Source organism: Mustela erminea, chromosome 13 (genome assembly GCF_009829155.1).
Source record: "Mustela erminea isolate mMusErm1 chromosome 13, mMusErm1.Pri, whole genome shotgun sequence".
Classification (NCBI taxonomy): Eukaryota; Metazoa; Chordata; class Mammalia; order Carnivora; family Mustelidae; genus Mustela; species Mustela erminea.
This window is the reverse complement of record NC_045626.1, coordinates 60,898,959-60,915,721: the sequence shown is the minus strand read 5'-3', so window position 1 is coordinate 60,915,721 and position 16,763 is coordinate 60,898,959. Positions and strand designations below refer to the sequence as shown.

The 16,763-nt window shown below is 40.6% G+C and overlaps 1 protein-coding gene across 3 annotated transcripts in view; it reads right to left on the bottom strand.

Annotated features, from left to right (window-relative positions):
• SEH1L (SEH1 like nucleoporin) overlaps nucleotides 1-10,521 on the bottom strand; it is a 29,124-nt gene extending 18,603 nt beyond the window's left edge. For all 3 annotated transcript variants that reach the window (XM_032311499.1, XM_032311502.1, XM_032311500.1), the window contains exons 1-3: nucleotides 10,255-10,521; nucleotides 5,526-5,576; nucleotides 2,656-2,802 (exon numbers count right to left, since the gene is read on the bottom strand). In XM_032311499.1, coding sequence (XP_032167390.1) covers nucleotides 2,656-2,802; nucleotides 5,526-5,576; nucleotides 10,255-10,365 — 309 coding nt within the window. In that variant the 5' untranslated portion in view covers nucleotides 10,366-10,521. The remainder of the gene's footprint in view (nucleotides 1-2,655; nucleotides 2,803-5,525; nucleotides 5,577-10,254) is intronic.
• Nucleotides 10,522-16,763: the final 6,242 nt, after the last annotated feature.

Below are 16,763 nucleotides of genomic sequence, written 5' to 3'. Positions count from 1 at the left end.
AAACTTTCTGAACCCACGTTCTTTGGGGTTTTTATTGAGACTTCATTACATAGGCATGACAGATTAATGCACTAGCCATTGGTGATTAATTCAACATCCAACACCTCTCCCCTCCCCAGAGGTCGGGGGGGGACTGAAGTTTCACCCCTCTAATCACATGGTTGGCCCTACTGGCCACCAGCCCCCAAAGTCACCCCATTAATATAGCAAAAGATGCATTCATCACTTTCAACATTTAGAAAATATCAACAACTCCTGGAGCTGTAAGTGAGGAACTGTATGAGGAAGACCAAACACATAAGAAAAATATATTTCTTATAAATCAAAACATTACAAAACATACACAAATGGCCAATTAGCACATAAAAAGATATTCAACATCACAAACCATTAGGGAAATGCAAAAAAGAAGAAGAAGACCTCCATAAAGAGATACCATTTCACACCTACTAAGACAGCTGCAATAGAAGAACAAAAACCGCAAACATTGGTGAGGACATGGAGAAACTGGAACACTCATGCATTGCTGGTGGAAATGTAAAATGGTATAGCCACTGGAGAAAACAATTTAGGAGTTTCTCAGAAGTTAAACACAGAACTACCATATGAGCCAGCAATTCTACTCCTAGGTACATACCCCAAAGAACTGAACCCAAGATCTGTTCACAGTAGCAATGTTAGTTAGCTAGGATGCAATGGGGAACCTACTCAAATAAGAAGGCTCAAAGGAAGAAAAAAAAAGGCTGAAAGCTATCAGCAAAGGGGAAGGGGGAAGGGATAAAAGCAGGGAAGAATATGTTTTGTTTTGGAGAACCAAAACTCCCAGCCAAGGAGACCCCCGACTAGGTTTCACCTCATAACCCCTTAGGTGAGCCACTCTGAGCTGTACTAGAGCTGAGGACAAGCACAGAAGCCCTTGACCTTTAGCTCCTTATATTAAGATCTTCTACGGGCAGAGTTTTCCACCACTTTTTGAACACACATGTGTTTTTGTTTTGTTTTGTTTTGTTTTAAAGATTTTATTTATTTATTTGACAGAGAGAAATCACAAGTACACTGAGAGGCAGGCAGAGAGAGAGAGAGAGGGAAGCAGGCTCCCTGCTGAGCAGAGAGCCCGTTGTGGGACTCGATCCCAGGACCCTGAGATCATGACCCGAGCCGAAGGCAGTGGCCCAACCCACTGAGCCACCCAGGCGCCCCCACACATGTGTTTTTTTAACAAGCATGCTGATATGCTAAGCATGTGCAACTGAACTGAAGTATTTATGCAAGCTCCCTGTCCCTGCCCCCTATACACTGAATAAAAGCTTCCTTTACTAACCCCACTCACAAGTGCTTTGGAAACTATCTCCTTGTCTCCTTACTTGTAACAAATAATAAAATGTGTTTTGCTTTCAACACTTTCTGGGGTTGTGTTCAATTTGATGCACCCCAAACGGCAAATCCCTTGAGTTCGGTTACAGCATTATGTACAATAGCTAAAAGGAAGGAAGAACCCAACAGTCTATCTACAGATAAATGGATAAACAAAATGTGGGGTATACATACAACGGAACATTATTCAGCCATAACAGGAGTGAAACTGATCAATGTGACAACATGGATGGACCTGAAAACATTCTGCTTAATGAAATAAGCCAGACAGAGGACAAACACTGTATGAGGTAGCCACAGCAGCTGAATTGACAGAAAGTAGAACAGAGGTTACCAAGGGTAGGAAGAACGGAAGGAGGAGGTACTATTTAATGATAAAAAGCTTATGCTGGGAATGACAACGCTTTGCTATAGATATTGGTTATGTATACAAAGCATTGTAAATGTAATTAATGCTACTGAATTGTACATTTATAGTTAACATGTTAAATACGTATAAACCACAATTTATAAAATGCAGCAGAAAAAAAAGAGCAGTACTGACAACACATAAACATTAGCGTTGGATGGTGAAGAGGACTATTAGGAACAGAGAAGAAAACACTATATTAATATCCTTAAAAAGGCACAGAATATATCCAGAATATAGAAAAATCTCATAATGGTGGTTGCCTCTAGGAAATAAAATGTGTGGCCAAAGAGAAGGAAGTTGTCACTGTTTACACTCATTTTTACCTTTCACATTTTATACCTTGTACCTGATTATCTATTACAAAAAATAAAGAGGGAGGAAAAAGAACATTGGAATGGGTCTTAAAGGTAATCTAGTTCAATTCTGCAGTTTGGCCAATACAGACACTATACTCTTGTTGAAATTCGAACATCCAATCAGGGAAGAGCTAGAGCAAATAGCAGATACAGATAAGAATGTATTTTGTAAGCGGCAAAGGTAACCACAAAAGAGAAAAAACAATTTTTTAATGGATTTTTAGAGGGCACTCACTGTATGACAAAGGAAATACCACAGATCCATCATGAAAGTTATAATTAAACAATGCCACTAGTGTTCCTCAGTACCACTTCAGGCCCAAGACAAAATTAAATAAACAAGTAGGAGAAAAACATGGAAGAGGAAAAAAATGAACTAGTAAATATAGTGAGGAGTGGGAACATCTTATCAAGTGCCTGAAGTGTTCTTGGAAAGACTGACGCTCCTGGACGTTCATGCACCCTTCTCCCCATTCTACCCTCCCAACCCCTGAAAACCAACAAATGTCTCACCCAATGACTCTGTCCTCGAAGTTTATCATTTGATTCTCCAACTATTTCTTCCCACACAGCAGCTGTTCGGTCAAAAGAACAAGAAGCCAACACCTGTCCAAATTCAGGATGGGCCCACGTCACACGCCACACAGATCCACTATGTGTCTGAGGAATTATTAAAAAAACAAAAAAACAAAAAGCTGACTTTACTCATGTTTCACACATACAAAATTTTACTTGAGGAAATACACCACAGATGTGTTTACTTCAATAAGAGCAGAAAACTATTCAATTTCTTTTTTTTTTTTTTTTTTGAGATTTTTTTTAAATTTATTATTTGACAGAGAGAAACATAGCGAGAGAGAACACAGCAGGGGGAGTGGGAGAGGGAGGGGCAGGCTTCCTGCTGAGCAGAGAGGCCAATGCCAGGCTCAATCCCAGGACTCTGGGATCATGATCTGAGCCAAAGGTGGACGCTTAACGACTGAGACACCCAGGCGCCCCTAATTTCACATTTAAATAAAAAGTTAAGTCCTACAAATTTTTAACTTTTAGAAGATATTCTCTATTTAGGATTGTAGCTGTTATGGAGTCAAGTCCTTCTAACATTTTACTAATAAGTAAAAATCCAGCTGGATAAAGTTGACCTCTTCCAGTGCTAACAGAGACTTGCTTCAGTGTTTAGCCTAACCAGGGTTTAAAAAAAAAAATCTACCAGTCCACCACTTTTTTTACTTGCAAATTCCCCTCTACAGGAAACAGCCACCTAATAAAATAAATAAACTAATAAAAATTATTAGCTTCAAAAACCTAACAGTACATAGAAACTGTAGTAATAAAACAATTCCAAAACCTGGCTAGACAGTGGACTATTCCAGGAAAAGCAGCAATGAGCAATCAAATTTAGAGAAGACAAATCCTTGTGTTCTGAGAAAACAATCTAAAGCTCAGTAGCATTACCTTTAATATTTGAAAAATGGCAAATTACTATTCTTCAATTCTTCATGTTGACCAATTAAAAAAAAAAAGCGAACAGATAGGTATTAAAGCATTTCACATCCACAGAATTTCATTTGTGCTTTCCAGTAAAGACACAGTATGACAACGAGCTTCAGGACACAAATAATGTTTCTAAAGTTTGTTTTACACTTCTGTATATCTAACACTTTCACACACAACAATCTCAGGTAACTTTCATAACTGTGTAACTTCTACATGGTAAATATGTCATCCCAAAGTACATTTTGCACTCTTATTTTTTATCCTTTGTTTTGTTCAGTCTTTTTGTTTCATTTTAAATTCTTATTTATACAGGCTATCAGGTAAAAAATGCACTAGAGCAGTAAGATTTTGTTAAATATTAGATTTCCAGTAAAGTACATCCTAACTAAGAAATAAAGATTACAGAGATAGTCATAGTCATCAAAATAAAAAGAAAACAACTATATTAACTATCATCAGTTGAACAAAACATGATATATTTACATTTTACTGTTGTTTTTTAAGAGGATTTAAAAACCTACCTAAGTATTTATGAACTAAGTTAAACTAAAAAGCAAGAAATAAGGGTTCCCTTTTGGAGTAATACATAGTTCCAGAACTGGATAGAGGTGATAGTTATACCAACATTGTGAATGTAACAAATGCCATCAAATTCTTTATAAAAGATCAAACTACTAATAGATGCCACAACATAAATGAACCACAAGGAAAAGGGAAAGAAGACATTAAGAATTAAGTATTTTAGAATTCCACTTACATGAAATGTCTAGAAAAAGTAAAACTACAAAGACAGAAAATAGGTCAGTGGTTGCCTAGGGCTTTGGTGGGGAATGGGGATTGGTCCCAAAAAGGCAGAAGGGAAATTTCAGGGTTGATGACAGTGTTCTGTACCCCCACAGTCTTTTGGGGGTACCTGGGTGGCTCAGTGGGTTAAGCCTCTGCCTTCAGCTCAGGTCATGATCTCAGGGTCCTGGGATCGACCCCTGCATCGAGGTCTCTGCTCAACAGGGAGCCTGCCTCTCTGCCTAGTTGTGACCCCTCTCACTATCTGTCAAATAAATTAAAAAAAAAAATCGCTATAAAAACTAGACTGTGATGACAGATGCACAAGTGTATAAATTTACTAACATTTGTTGAACTATTTCATTTAAAATTGATGACTCTAGGGGCACCTGGGTGGCTCAGTCAGTTAAGCGCCTGCCTTCGGCTCAGGTCATGATCCCAGAATCCTGGGATCAAGCCTGGCATCAGGCTCCCTGCTCAGAGGGAAGCCTGCTTCTCCCTCCCCCACTCCCCAAGCTTATGTTTACTCTCACTGTGTCTCTGTCAAATAAATAAATAAAAGCTTAAAAAAAAAAAGGCTTAAAAAAGTAAATAAATGAAATAAAATTGATGACTCTAATGGTATGTAAAATTTTGAGTAAAGCCGTTTCTAAAAAAAGAAATAGAACTAGTACAAAATATCACAACTATTAAAAATATGCAGGGGCGCCTGGGTAGCTCAGTTGGTTAAGTGTCTGACTCCTGATCTCAGCTCAGGTCTTGATCTCAGCATCATGAGTTCAAGCCCTGTGCTGGGCTCCACACTGGACGAGGAGTCTCCTTAAAAATATATATATATATATGTATATGCAAAGGAAAAAGTAGATAATAAATACTGAAATACTAAAAATAGTTATATTAGAATCCTATGAAATTGTACATTTTCCTACTTTCAAAATTTCTAAAATATATTTATGTTACTTTAATAGTTAAAAACATAAGATACTTTAAGAAAAGAATTATACATTTAACAATTTTCTCGAAGATGAATAGTAAGTCACTGATGATACCAAATAAATAGTAAACATCTAAATTTTTTTAAAAGGCACTGTAAAAATACTAACCTTCCAGCTAGCAGTACAATGCCAATCCCCACTTTCACTTTTATCCCAGACCTGTAAAAAAAAAAAAAAAAAAGACGTATTTTATTCCTACACAGTCCTACAAACATGAAAAACACTGGATCAGCATTAGGGCAAAAGACGTGAGCATAAATTCACAAAATAACAACAACCAATAAGTAAACATTCAATCACAAACTAATTGAGAACCTGAGGAGTGCCAGGCACCAGGCTGAGTACTGAGGGGTCAAGGAATCTGTGCTCTCACAGGTAACAAAGACAATTGCAGTTGCAGTCCAGTCTTGTCATTGTACTAGTTATTTTCTACAATGTTGCTGGGAACACTGAGTCAGCAAATTCTGAACCACTTGCTCCCAGGGAAAATACAAGGTTAAGATTCACAGAAGCTTGTGGTCACAAAATATTTGTCAACCAATCAATACATAACCTTGTTTTCTGTATGTACCTGTTAAAGACACCTTTTTAGTGTGTATCATTGATTCAATAACACTGAAAGCACAGCTAATAGCAACTCATGTCTGGGGCGCCTGGGTGGCTCCGTGGGTTAAAGCCTCTGCCTTCGGCTCTGGTCATGATCCCAGGGTCCTGGGATCGAGCCCCGCATCTGGCTCTCTGCTCAGCAGGGAGCCTGCTTCCCTTCCTCTCTCTGCCTGCCTCTCTGCCTACCTGTGATCTCTGTCTGTCAAATAAATAAATAAGATCTTGAAAAAAAAAAGCAACTCATGTCTGAATGAAGCTTTCCTAGCACATTTTCTTTGTAGGGCAATCACAGCCTTCTTGTACCTAGGCACACTAGTCAGCACTTCAGCATGACACCTGGGGACAATTTTAAACAGTGAAACCACCAACAAACAGCAAAAAATAAAAATGTGAAAAATGCAGCAAAAAATAGACAAGGAAAAGGACACTTGTTTACAGAATGACAGTCCAAATAAGAAGGCAGTATCACCCTGTTTAACCTCAGCAGGAAACATGCACATCAGGCAACTCCAATTTTTTGCTACTCTGTCCTCATGTCAGCAAGAAACTGTGAGTACTGGTTATGGGATTACAAATAAATTGTACAGAGTAGATAAATTCACAAATACGGAATTTGCTAATAGTGAAGACCAACTGTATATGAAACAAACAAAAGCAAAACACTGGCTCTTACTATCAAGAAAAAATATAGATGACAGGGGCTGCTGGTTGGCTCAGTTGGTTAAGTGTCTGCCTTCGGCTCAGGTCATGATCCCGGAGTCCTGGAATGGAGCCCCATGTTGGGCTCTCTGCTCAACAGAGAGTGTGCTTCTCCCTCTGCCCTTCACCCAACTCGTGCTCTATCTCTCTCTCACTCTGTCTCAAATAAATAAAGAAAATCTTTTAAAAAATAAAAATATACAAATATAGATTACAATAATGAGACAACATTTTAAGCTCCTAAAAAATGTAGTGATGGGGCGCCTGAGTGGCTTAGTCATTTAAGCAGCTGCCTTGGGCTCAGGTCATGATCTCAGGGTCCTCTCTGGAATCCACATGGGGCTCTCTGCTCGGTGGGGAGCCTGCTTCTCCCTCTCCCTGCCACTCAGCCTACCTGTGTGTGAGCGTGCTCTCCCTCTCTGTCAAATAAATAAAATCTTTTTAAAAAAATGATAAATTCCTCAAAAAACAAAAAATAGAACTACCACATGATCCAGCAATTCCACTTCTGGGTACATACACCCAAAAGAGCTGAAGGCAGGGTCTCAAGGAGGTATTTGTATACCCACATTCATAGCAGAATTATCCGCAATAGCAAATCATATAAGCAACCCAAGTACACTGACAGATGAATGACAAGCAAAATGCAGTATTTATAAGACACATTCAGCCTTAAAAGGAAAGGAAGCAGGGAAGAAATTTTGAAGAACTACATTTTGCCTATCATTCAGCCTTAAAAAGAAAGAAATATTTACAATACATACTCAACCTTAAAGAGGAAGAAAAAAAAATTTTTTTTAAGATTTTATTTATTTATCTGGTGCAGAGAGAGAGAGAGAGAGACAGAGTTCACAAGTAGTCAGAGAGACAGGCAGAGAGAGAGGGGGAAGCAGGCTCCCCATTGAGCAGAGAGCCCAATGTGGGGCTCGATCCCAGGACCCCGAGAGATCATGACCTGAGCCGAAGGCAGAGGCTTAACCCACTGAGTCACTCAGGCACCCCGAGGAAGAAAATTCTAACACAGGTTCCAACAGGTGCAAACTTCAAAGACCCTATGCTGTGAAATAAGCTAGTCACAAAACAGACAAATATTGTATGATTCCACTTATATGAAGTACCTAGAGTAGTCAAATTCATAGAAAGTAGAATGGGGATTGCTGGGGGTGATGATATGGAGAATGGGTACAGAGTTTCAGTTTTGCAAAATGAAAAGGTTCTGTGGATAGATGGTGGTGATAGTTGCACAAAAATATGAATGTACTTAATACTACTAAACCATACACTTAAACATGGTTACAATGGTAAATTTTATGTTATGTGTATTTCACCACAATTTAAATAAATAAAAGAAAAAAATGTTAATAATGCCTGACATGGATAATGATCCCATCAAATCAACACTCTGGCAGTATAAAATATATTGCAGAACCTTGGAAAAGGCAATCTGCCAATTATTCACAAAAGCTTTTAAAATATTCATACTTGAATGAGGTTAAGAAAATCATTCAAAACACACAAAAAGCTAAAGTGATGAACATTTTAACTGCAATAACACTTCTGACAGACAAAACCTACAAAATTGAAAGATTAATTAAGATTCAATAATAAGTGGATAAGGAAAAAATGCATGGCATATTCGGTTAAGAGACAACAATGCAATATTCGACAAGTGGATAGACAAAATGTGTACATATACAACAGAACATTCAATTTTTTTTTAAGATTTTATTTATTTATTTGACAGACAGAAAGCAGGGGGGAGCTGGAGAGGGAGAAGCGGTGAGCAGGGAGCCCCATGTGGTGTTGATCCCAGAAAGCTACAATCATGACCTGAGTCGAAGGCAGACACCTAACAACTGAGCCACCCAGGCACCCCATCAATCTTTTTTTTTTTTTAAGATTTTATTTATTTCTCAGAGACCGAGTGTGCTGGCACAAGCAGCAGGAGTGGCAAGCAGATAAAAGAGCAGGCTCCCCAGCTGAGTAAGGAGCCAACCTGGAAATTCAGTCCTGCCCCAGGACCAGGGATAATGATCTGAGCCCAAGGGGCAGACCCTCAATCTACTAAGCCACCCAGCCATTCCAATATTATTCAATCTTAATGAAATTCTGTACATGCTCTAAATATGGATGAACCTTGAAAACATCATGGTAACTTGTATGGTTACATTTATATGAGATACCCAGCATAGTCAAATTTATACAGAAAGGATTGGAAGTGACCAAGGAAGCGCTGGGGGCAGTGGGGAAGAAGTTACAGAGTAGAATTTTAGTTTAGGATGAAAAGGAAGTGTCAGAGATGAATAGTGGTGATGGCTGCACAACAATGGCAATGTTGTGCTTTATGCCAGTTAACTATAAAATACACTTGGAGATGGTCAGTTTAACACAATAAAAAAAAAATTCAGGTGACTTAAAACCTTTTAGGAATTACAATGCTATAGTTATTCCATGGATTTGACGATACGATTTTTCAAAAGGGAATATATGTATGTATGTATGTATGTATGTATTTTAGAGCGTGTTTCTGCGGACAGGGGAGGGGGTAATGGGAGGAGAGAAGCAGACCCTCGCCGAGCTCAGAGCCCCATGCAGGTCATCTGCCGACTCTGACTGAGATCAGGACCTGAGCTGAAATCAAGAATCCCACGCTCAACCAACTGAGCCACCCAGGCGCCCCAAAGCAGGTTGTTATTAATAACTATCTTTGAGGGATCGCTGGTATCAAACCTGTCGGTGAAAACTAGTAAAAACGGCCTTCAGATTTTCAGTTATTCTGGAGTCGTCGAGAATACAAACAATCCACACTCCAGCTTTCAACTTCAAAACTACTATCATTTACTGTATAATAATCTCTACAGCTCCTAAATCCCAAAATACCATCCTCTTATCCCAGAATTCCTGCTTGTCAGAGCCGTGTACATTCATTCACACGAACTCTAAGAAACAAACATGGATTTAGGTTTCTTCCACGGGGAAAAGAGATGAGTTTCCCGTCTCCCCAAGACAGGGACAAGGCACACAGCACTTGAGACAACACTGCAAACGGACTGCATGACAAGTCGCAAGGCCAGGTCCCCTGGCTGAACCAGTGTGGTAACAGCACAACCACCCCCAAACCCGCGCGGTCTGAAAAGCCCCTCACGCAGACAAGGCTGGGGTTCTCTCGGCTCTTGCCCACAAGGACTCAAGCCTGCGCGGGCTGGAACACGCGCGCTCCCAAGGCTCCCAGTGGCAGGAGCGCGCACGCGGCTACGACGCCCGCCCTCGCAGTCCGCGCAGGCGCAAAGCAGCGTGCTACCTCCCACCCCGAGAAGGGGGCGGCTATGACCCACAATGCTGAGGCAAGGCTGGCGGAGCAAACCCGCTGCCCGCCCGCCTTGGGCTCCAAACCTCGTGCCCAGCGGCACGCCTTAAAATCGGCGGGTAGTCCTCTTTCCAAGCGAGGCTCGCTCCGGTCTAATAGGGAGTCGTGCACGTTCTCCTTCCCCCCCTTTCTGGGCCCGGTCCCACCCCAAGGCTCCGCGCACACCTTGACGCTCTGGTCGCTGGAGCAGGTAGCCATCCGTCGCCCGTGGAAGTCGAAAGAGACATCATGGATGAGATCTTTATGGTCCGCCGGGATGTGGCGCGCCACAAACATGGCTTCCGTCAGGCCGCGCCTCCTCGATCTGCCCCTCCCACCACCAAAGAGGGCGGCCGCGGCGGCGCGGAGACTGCAGCCCACCAGGACCCCGCCGCCGACAGGGTGCGCACGGCGCGTGGCCCGCGCGCCCCGGAGCCGTGCATCCCGCCCCTTTACCCGTCATGCCCCGAGAGGCCGCGGGGAGGGCGACTGCGCCTGCGCGGCCTGAAAAAAGTACCACGGCGGTAAGGCCGTAGGAGACCGAGCTTTGCTGTGCTGTAATAAAGTTTAAAAGAATTAGTTGTTAAAGTATGATTATTGGGAAAAGTGAGAAAGTTAGAAAAACCATCCACAGCCGTGGGATTTGAGTCAGTATTGGTTAGTGTCTAAGCCCCAACCCAGACTCTGGCTCAGAGCAAGTGAAGACGGAGGGGCGCTTTTCCGGGACAATTAAAGGGCAAGGAAGGGTGGAAATATGTCTGAGGAGTCCAGACTCAGCCGAAACGTAAAGGCAGGAGGGATAGAGTTGAGAGGGAAAAACCGAGGGATTTTGGAGGTCGAAGAGCTGGTGTGAAGAAGAGAAAAGGTAAGGATCCAAAGTCACCAAAATGGTTTAAAGTTTACACAGAACAGGCTTTTGGTGTCAAGAACCAAGATACGGGCAATGGGAGACTAGAAGTTTCAAAAGTTCTTTATGAAGAAACTCAAGTCACCTAAAAAAAATAGCAGTATCCAAAACGAACTGGAAGTCTGAGATGTCTGGAGCCAGAGTTCTCAATAAAGAAATAAGTCAAACAAGCAAAACAAAAAAACCCTGGGAAGAGATCCCTGGAAAAGAGCCCTCAAATCAATGATTTTGTCAAAGCCCGGAAGTGGAGGAATACGGATTTTCTTGGCCTATCTGAAAGTAGAGCATTCCTATAAAACCTTTACTAAGATGAGATGGCAGAAAGGAAGAATCAATTACCGTAAGTTTACATGGAAATTTCTTAAGCCGTTTCGGACCCCCAAAATAAATACTTTGGGGCTTTTCTGATAGCACCTTAGGGTCACATCTTGTTAATGGATGCACAAAAATAAATCAACAGATGTTCACACACACAGTTCAAAGCTTTGGCAGTCTGACGTTCAGATGCTGTTTAGCTCCCAGGGAAGAAGCTCTGCATTCCCGCTGATGGCTCACGGTTACTGCTGCTTCTATGACAGCTAGCTGCAAAACAAACACTGGATCTTTCTGCAAAAGTAAAAAATCCCCTTTAAATTTTTTCGTTGTTAACAAAAACAGGTACTGATGTAGGTCTTGCATGAAAGCGAAGTGCTGTAACATGAACTTTCGAAAAGAGGAGCATGCCTCTATTCTGCAGAGAGTGTAGCGATTTAGGGTGTTTTGTTTATCAGGGATTCTAGAGGGCTTATGGTAAAATGAGGATGGGAAATGGTGGAATATTTGGAGAATGAAAATAGGGGAAAAAATCTCAAAAATAAGCCCGCAGAAAGGGTTTATATTTTGGATTATGGCCAGGAATGAGAAATGACAAGAATGTGGGGCATAATGAGATTAGCAGGCTAGAAAGTTTTCAAAATAATTAGTCCCAGCTGTCCTTCAATGGATTGCAGAGAAACCTGCAGAGGGAGGTGGAGAAATGACTTAGCCTTTCTGGAATTTTTTTTTTTTTTTTTTTTTTGCTTGCCTTTTCTTTTTTTCTTTTTTTTTTTTTTTAAACTAAAAATAGGGACGCCTGGGTGGCTCAGTTGGTTAAGCAGCTGCCTTCAGCTCAGGTCATGATCCCAGCGTCCTGGGATCGAGTCCCACATCGGGCTCCTTGCTTGGCAGGGAGCCTGCTTCTCTCTCTGCCTCTGCCTGCCATTCTGTCTGCCTGTGCTCGCTTGCTCTCTCTCTCTCTGACAAATAAATAAATAAAATCTTTAAAAATAAAATAAAGTAAAAATAATAAGATTTGGGGGCACCTGGGTGGTTCAGTCGGTAAAGCATCCTACTCTTGATTTTGGCTCAGATCATGATCTCAGGGTTGTGAGTTTGAGCTCCATGTTGGGCTCTACTCTGAGCATGGAGCCTGCTTGAGATTCTTCTCTTCCCCCACCACACCCCCTCTCTCAAAAATAAATAAATAAATAAATAAATAAGAAAGAAAAGAAAAAGTAAGATGTTACTGACAGTTTAACAGACTCCAAATCTGTGAGTTGCCAGTATGATTACTAATAACAGCTGTGACTGCTTTAAGGTTGAAGAGACTCATTTCCAAAAGCAGTACTCACAAAATTCAATCAATTTAGAAATGTTCTAAAACTTTTTGAAGTTTTACTTATTTAAGTAATCACTCTCCCCCATGTGGAGCTTGAACTCACAACCCTGAGATCAAGAGTCATATGCTCTTCTGACTGAGCCAGCCAAGTGTCCCTAAAAGGTCTAAAACTTTTTAAAAATATTCTTTAAATTAGGGGTGCCTGTGCATCACACATGTTTATAGCAGCAATATCCATGATAGTCAAACTATGGAAAGAGCCTAGATGTCCATTGACAGATAAATGGATAAAGAAGATGTGGGGGGGGTGTGTGTGTGTGTGTGTGTGTGTGTGTGTGTGTGTATACATAGAGAGAGAGAGAGAGAGAGAAATATTATGTAGCCATCAAAAATGAAATCTTGCCACTGCAATGACAGGGCTGGAACCAGAAGGTATTACACTAAATGAAATAAGTCAGTCAGAGAAAGACAATTACCATATGATCTCGCTGAGTTACGGAATTTAATAAACATGGCAGAAAGAAGATCATAGGGGAAGAGAGGCAAAAATGAAACAAGACGAAACTAGAGAGGGAGACAAACCATGAAAAGACGCTTAGAAAAAAAATCTTAGGAAGCAAAGAGGATTGCTGGAGGGAAGGGGGTTGGGCGATGGGCTACCTGGGTGAAGGACATTGGGGAGGGTATGTACTGTAATGAGTACCGGGTGCTCGTTATATAAGACTGATGAATCCCAGACCTGTACCCCTGAAACAAGTAATACATTATTTGTTAATTAATTTTTTTAATTTTAAAAATAATACATTAGTGGCGCCTGGGTGGCTAAGTCAGTTAAGCATCTGCCCTCAGCTCAGGTCATGATCCCAGCATCCTGGGATGGAGCCCCACATCAGGCCCCCTGCTGAGCGGGGAGCCTGCTTCTCCTTCTCCTCCCCACTCATGCTCCCTTTCCTCTCTCTCTCTCTGTCTCTCTATAAAATAAATAAAATTTTTAAAAATATATCTTTTAATTAAAAAACATTTTTAAAGCTCAGAGACAGTAAACAGATCAATATTTGCCAGAGATTATCCAGGTGGAGGGTTGAATAGGTGAAATACAAGAGATTTTTTTTAAGACTATTTATTAGAGTAGCTTTCAGTTCACAGTAAAATTGAGCAGAAAATACATAGAGTTCTCATATACAAGCCTTCTCTACCCCCATACACAGTAGTGTTAATGGATGCTAGCAACTATCAATTGCTAGCAACACAGTAGTACAGTTGTAATAATTGGTGAACTATAACTGACTCATTATCATCACCATCACCCAGAGTCTATAGTTTCCCTTGAGGTTTACTCTGGGTAAAGGTATATTGTATATTCTATGGGTTTTGACAAATGCATGGTGACATATACCCGCCATTGTAGTATCATACAGAATAGTTTTACTGTCTTACCAATTCTCTGTGCTCTGCCCATTCATCTCACCCTCCCCCAACCCCTGACAACCACTGATCAATCGTCACCAAGTTTTTTCTTTTCCAGGATGTCATAAAGTTGTAACCAGAGTACATAGCCTTCCCTGATCAACTTTTTTCACTTAGTAATGTATAAGTTTCCCCCACATCTTTTTAGGACTTGATAGCTCTTTTTTTTTTTTTTAGCACTGAATAATATTTTTCTATTAATGTATAGCTGACTTTATTTTTTTGAAGTATAGTTGAAGCTCTGAATAATGTTTCATTGTCTGGATGTACCACAGTTTATGAATCCATTCACCTACTAAAGGACATCTTGTTTGCTTCTAAGTTTTGGCAATTATGAACAAAGCAGCTATAGATATCCATGTGCAGGTTTTATGTGGACATGAATTTTCAATTCTTTGGACATACACCAAGGACTTTCATTGAAGTATCTTATGGTAAAAATCTGTTTAGTTTTGCAAGAAACCACCAAACTTTCTTCCAAGCTGCCTGTACCATTTTGCATTCCCACCAGCAATGAATGAGAGTTCCTGTTGCTCCACATCATCACGAGCATCTGGTGGCGTGTTTTGGATTTTCATCATTTAACAGGTGTGTAGTGGTATCTCATTATTGTTTTAATTTGCATTTCTTTGATGGCATATGATATGGACCATCTTTTCATATGATTATTTTCTGTCTGTTTATTTTCTTTGATGAGGTGTCCAAGTCTTCTGCCTCCTCCCACCCCTGATTTTTTTTACCAGGTTTTTGTTTTATTTTTGAGTTTTAAGAGTTCTTGGTGAATTTTGGATAATAGTCCTTCATCAGATGTGTCTTTTGCACATATTTTCTCTCACTTTGTGGCTTATCTTCTCATTCTCTTCGCCATTTCTTACATAATTATTGTAATACTATTTATTGTAAGAAATGTTGGAGGGACACCTGGATGGTTCAGTCTTTTAAGCATCTGCCTTCAGCTCAGGTCATGATCTGAGGGTCCTGGGATCAGGCCCTGTGTTGGGCTCTCTGCTTGGCAGGGAGTCTATGCCCTCTCCCTCTGCCCCTCCCCCTGCTCACTCTCTGTCTGTGTCTGTCTCTCCCAAATAAGTAAAATCTTTAAAAGAAAGGAAGGAAGGAAGGAAAGAAGGAAGAAATGTTTGAAATACAAGTTTATGTAGGGGCAACTGGGTGGCTCAGTCAGTTAAGCACCTGCCTTCAGCTCATGTCATGATGCTGGAGTCTTGGGATCCAGCCCCTCCTAGGGCTCCTGACCAGCAGGGAGTCACCCCACGCGTGCTCTCTCTTTCTTGCTCTCACTCTCTCTCTCAAATAAACAGTCTTTAAAAAAAAAAAAGTTTATATAGAGTAAAAAGATAAGGTTCCCTTTCATCCCACTATCTAATCTTCCTACCCAAAAGATACGATTGTTACTTCACACATTTTCTAAGGATTTACAGAACATAAAACATATATGTGTACCTAGTATCAGAAAGTTTGAGTTTTTGAAAATAAATTTACAAATATTATACCATTTTTGGTTTTTTAAAAAATACCCAGTATGTCTTAGAGATCTTTCTACATGGCCCCAGTTCATTCTTTCAGTCTTGTAACCTATGTATTCCAAAATATGGATGAATTGTGGTTTATTTAACCATTCTCCTACTAATGTACTAACATGTGAAGACCACCATAGTAAGTTCATATAAGTTTAATTATATGTGCTGCTAGTTTTTCTTCATATAATTGTACATGTTTCTCATTAGGCTCAGTAAATCTTTTAACAGTTTTTTATACTATTATGAATGGGCTATCTTTGGGGGGGTAGAACTCTTTTTTTCTATATTGTTTATAAGAAAGCTATTACATTTTGTTTGTCTATTTTTAAAAAAGATTTATTCATGGGGTGCCTGGGTGATTCAGTTGGTTAAGCATCTGCCTTCAGCTCAGGTTATGATCTCAGGATCCTGGGCTCGAGGCCCATATCAGGCTCTCTGCTCCATGGCGAGTCTGCTCCCATCTTTCCCTCTGTGCCTCCCCTGCTCATGCTCTGCCCCTCTCGCTCTCAAATAAAGAAATAAAATCTTTTTTTAAAAAGATTTATTCAGTTATTTGGGAGGGAGTGGGGGAAGGGGCATAGGGAGAAAATATCCAAGCTAACTCCCACTCAGTGCAGAGCCTGACACAGGGCTCAATCCCATGAACCAAGAGATCAGGATCTGAACCAAAGCCAAGAGTCCAATCCCCAGCCAAATGAGCCACCCAGGCACCCCTGAAATTTGTATGTTTATATTTGTTCCTTTATTGGGCCCTTAGTTCATTTGGCTTCTACATTGAATTTCTTGGGTATATAGCTAAAAAAAATCATACCAGGCACAAATAAGGAGTTATAGATACTTTGTATCAGTCAGTATTCAATCACAAAAACAGTATCCATTCAAGTTCTTTGAAACAGGGAATTCAACACTGGGAAATTGGTTATAAATACATTGGAAGTATAAGTTAAGAACAAAAAGGGAACAGAGAGATTAATAACTGCAGGAAACCCATCCCACCCTTAGGGCAGGAAAAGTGAAGAGGAAAATAGCGCCCGTCATCACTGACCCCCACGCGCAAATGTTGGAACCTCAGCAACAGGCAGAAAGCCTGAAGCTAACGCTCCAGATGATTCCGTAGGGGTCCGGCGGCAGCCACAGCCAAGGAGCAAGG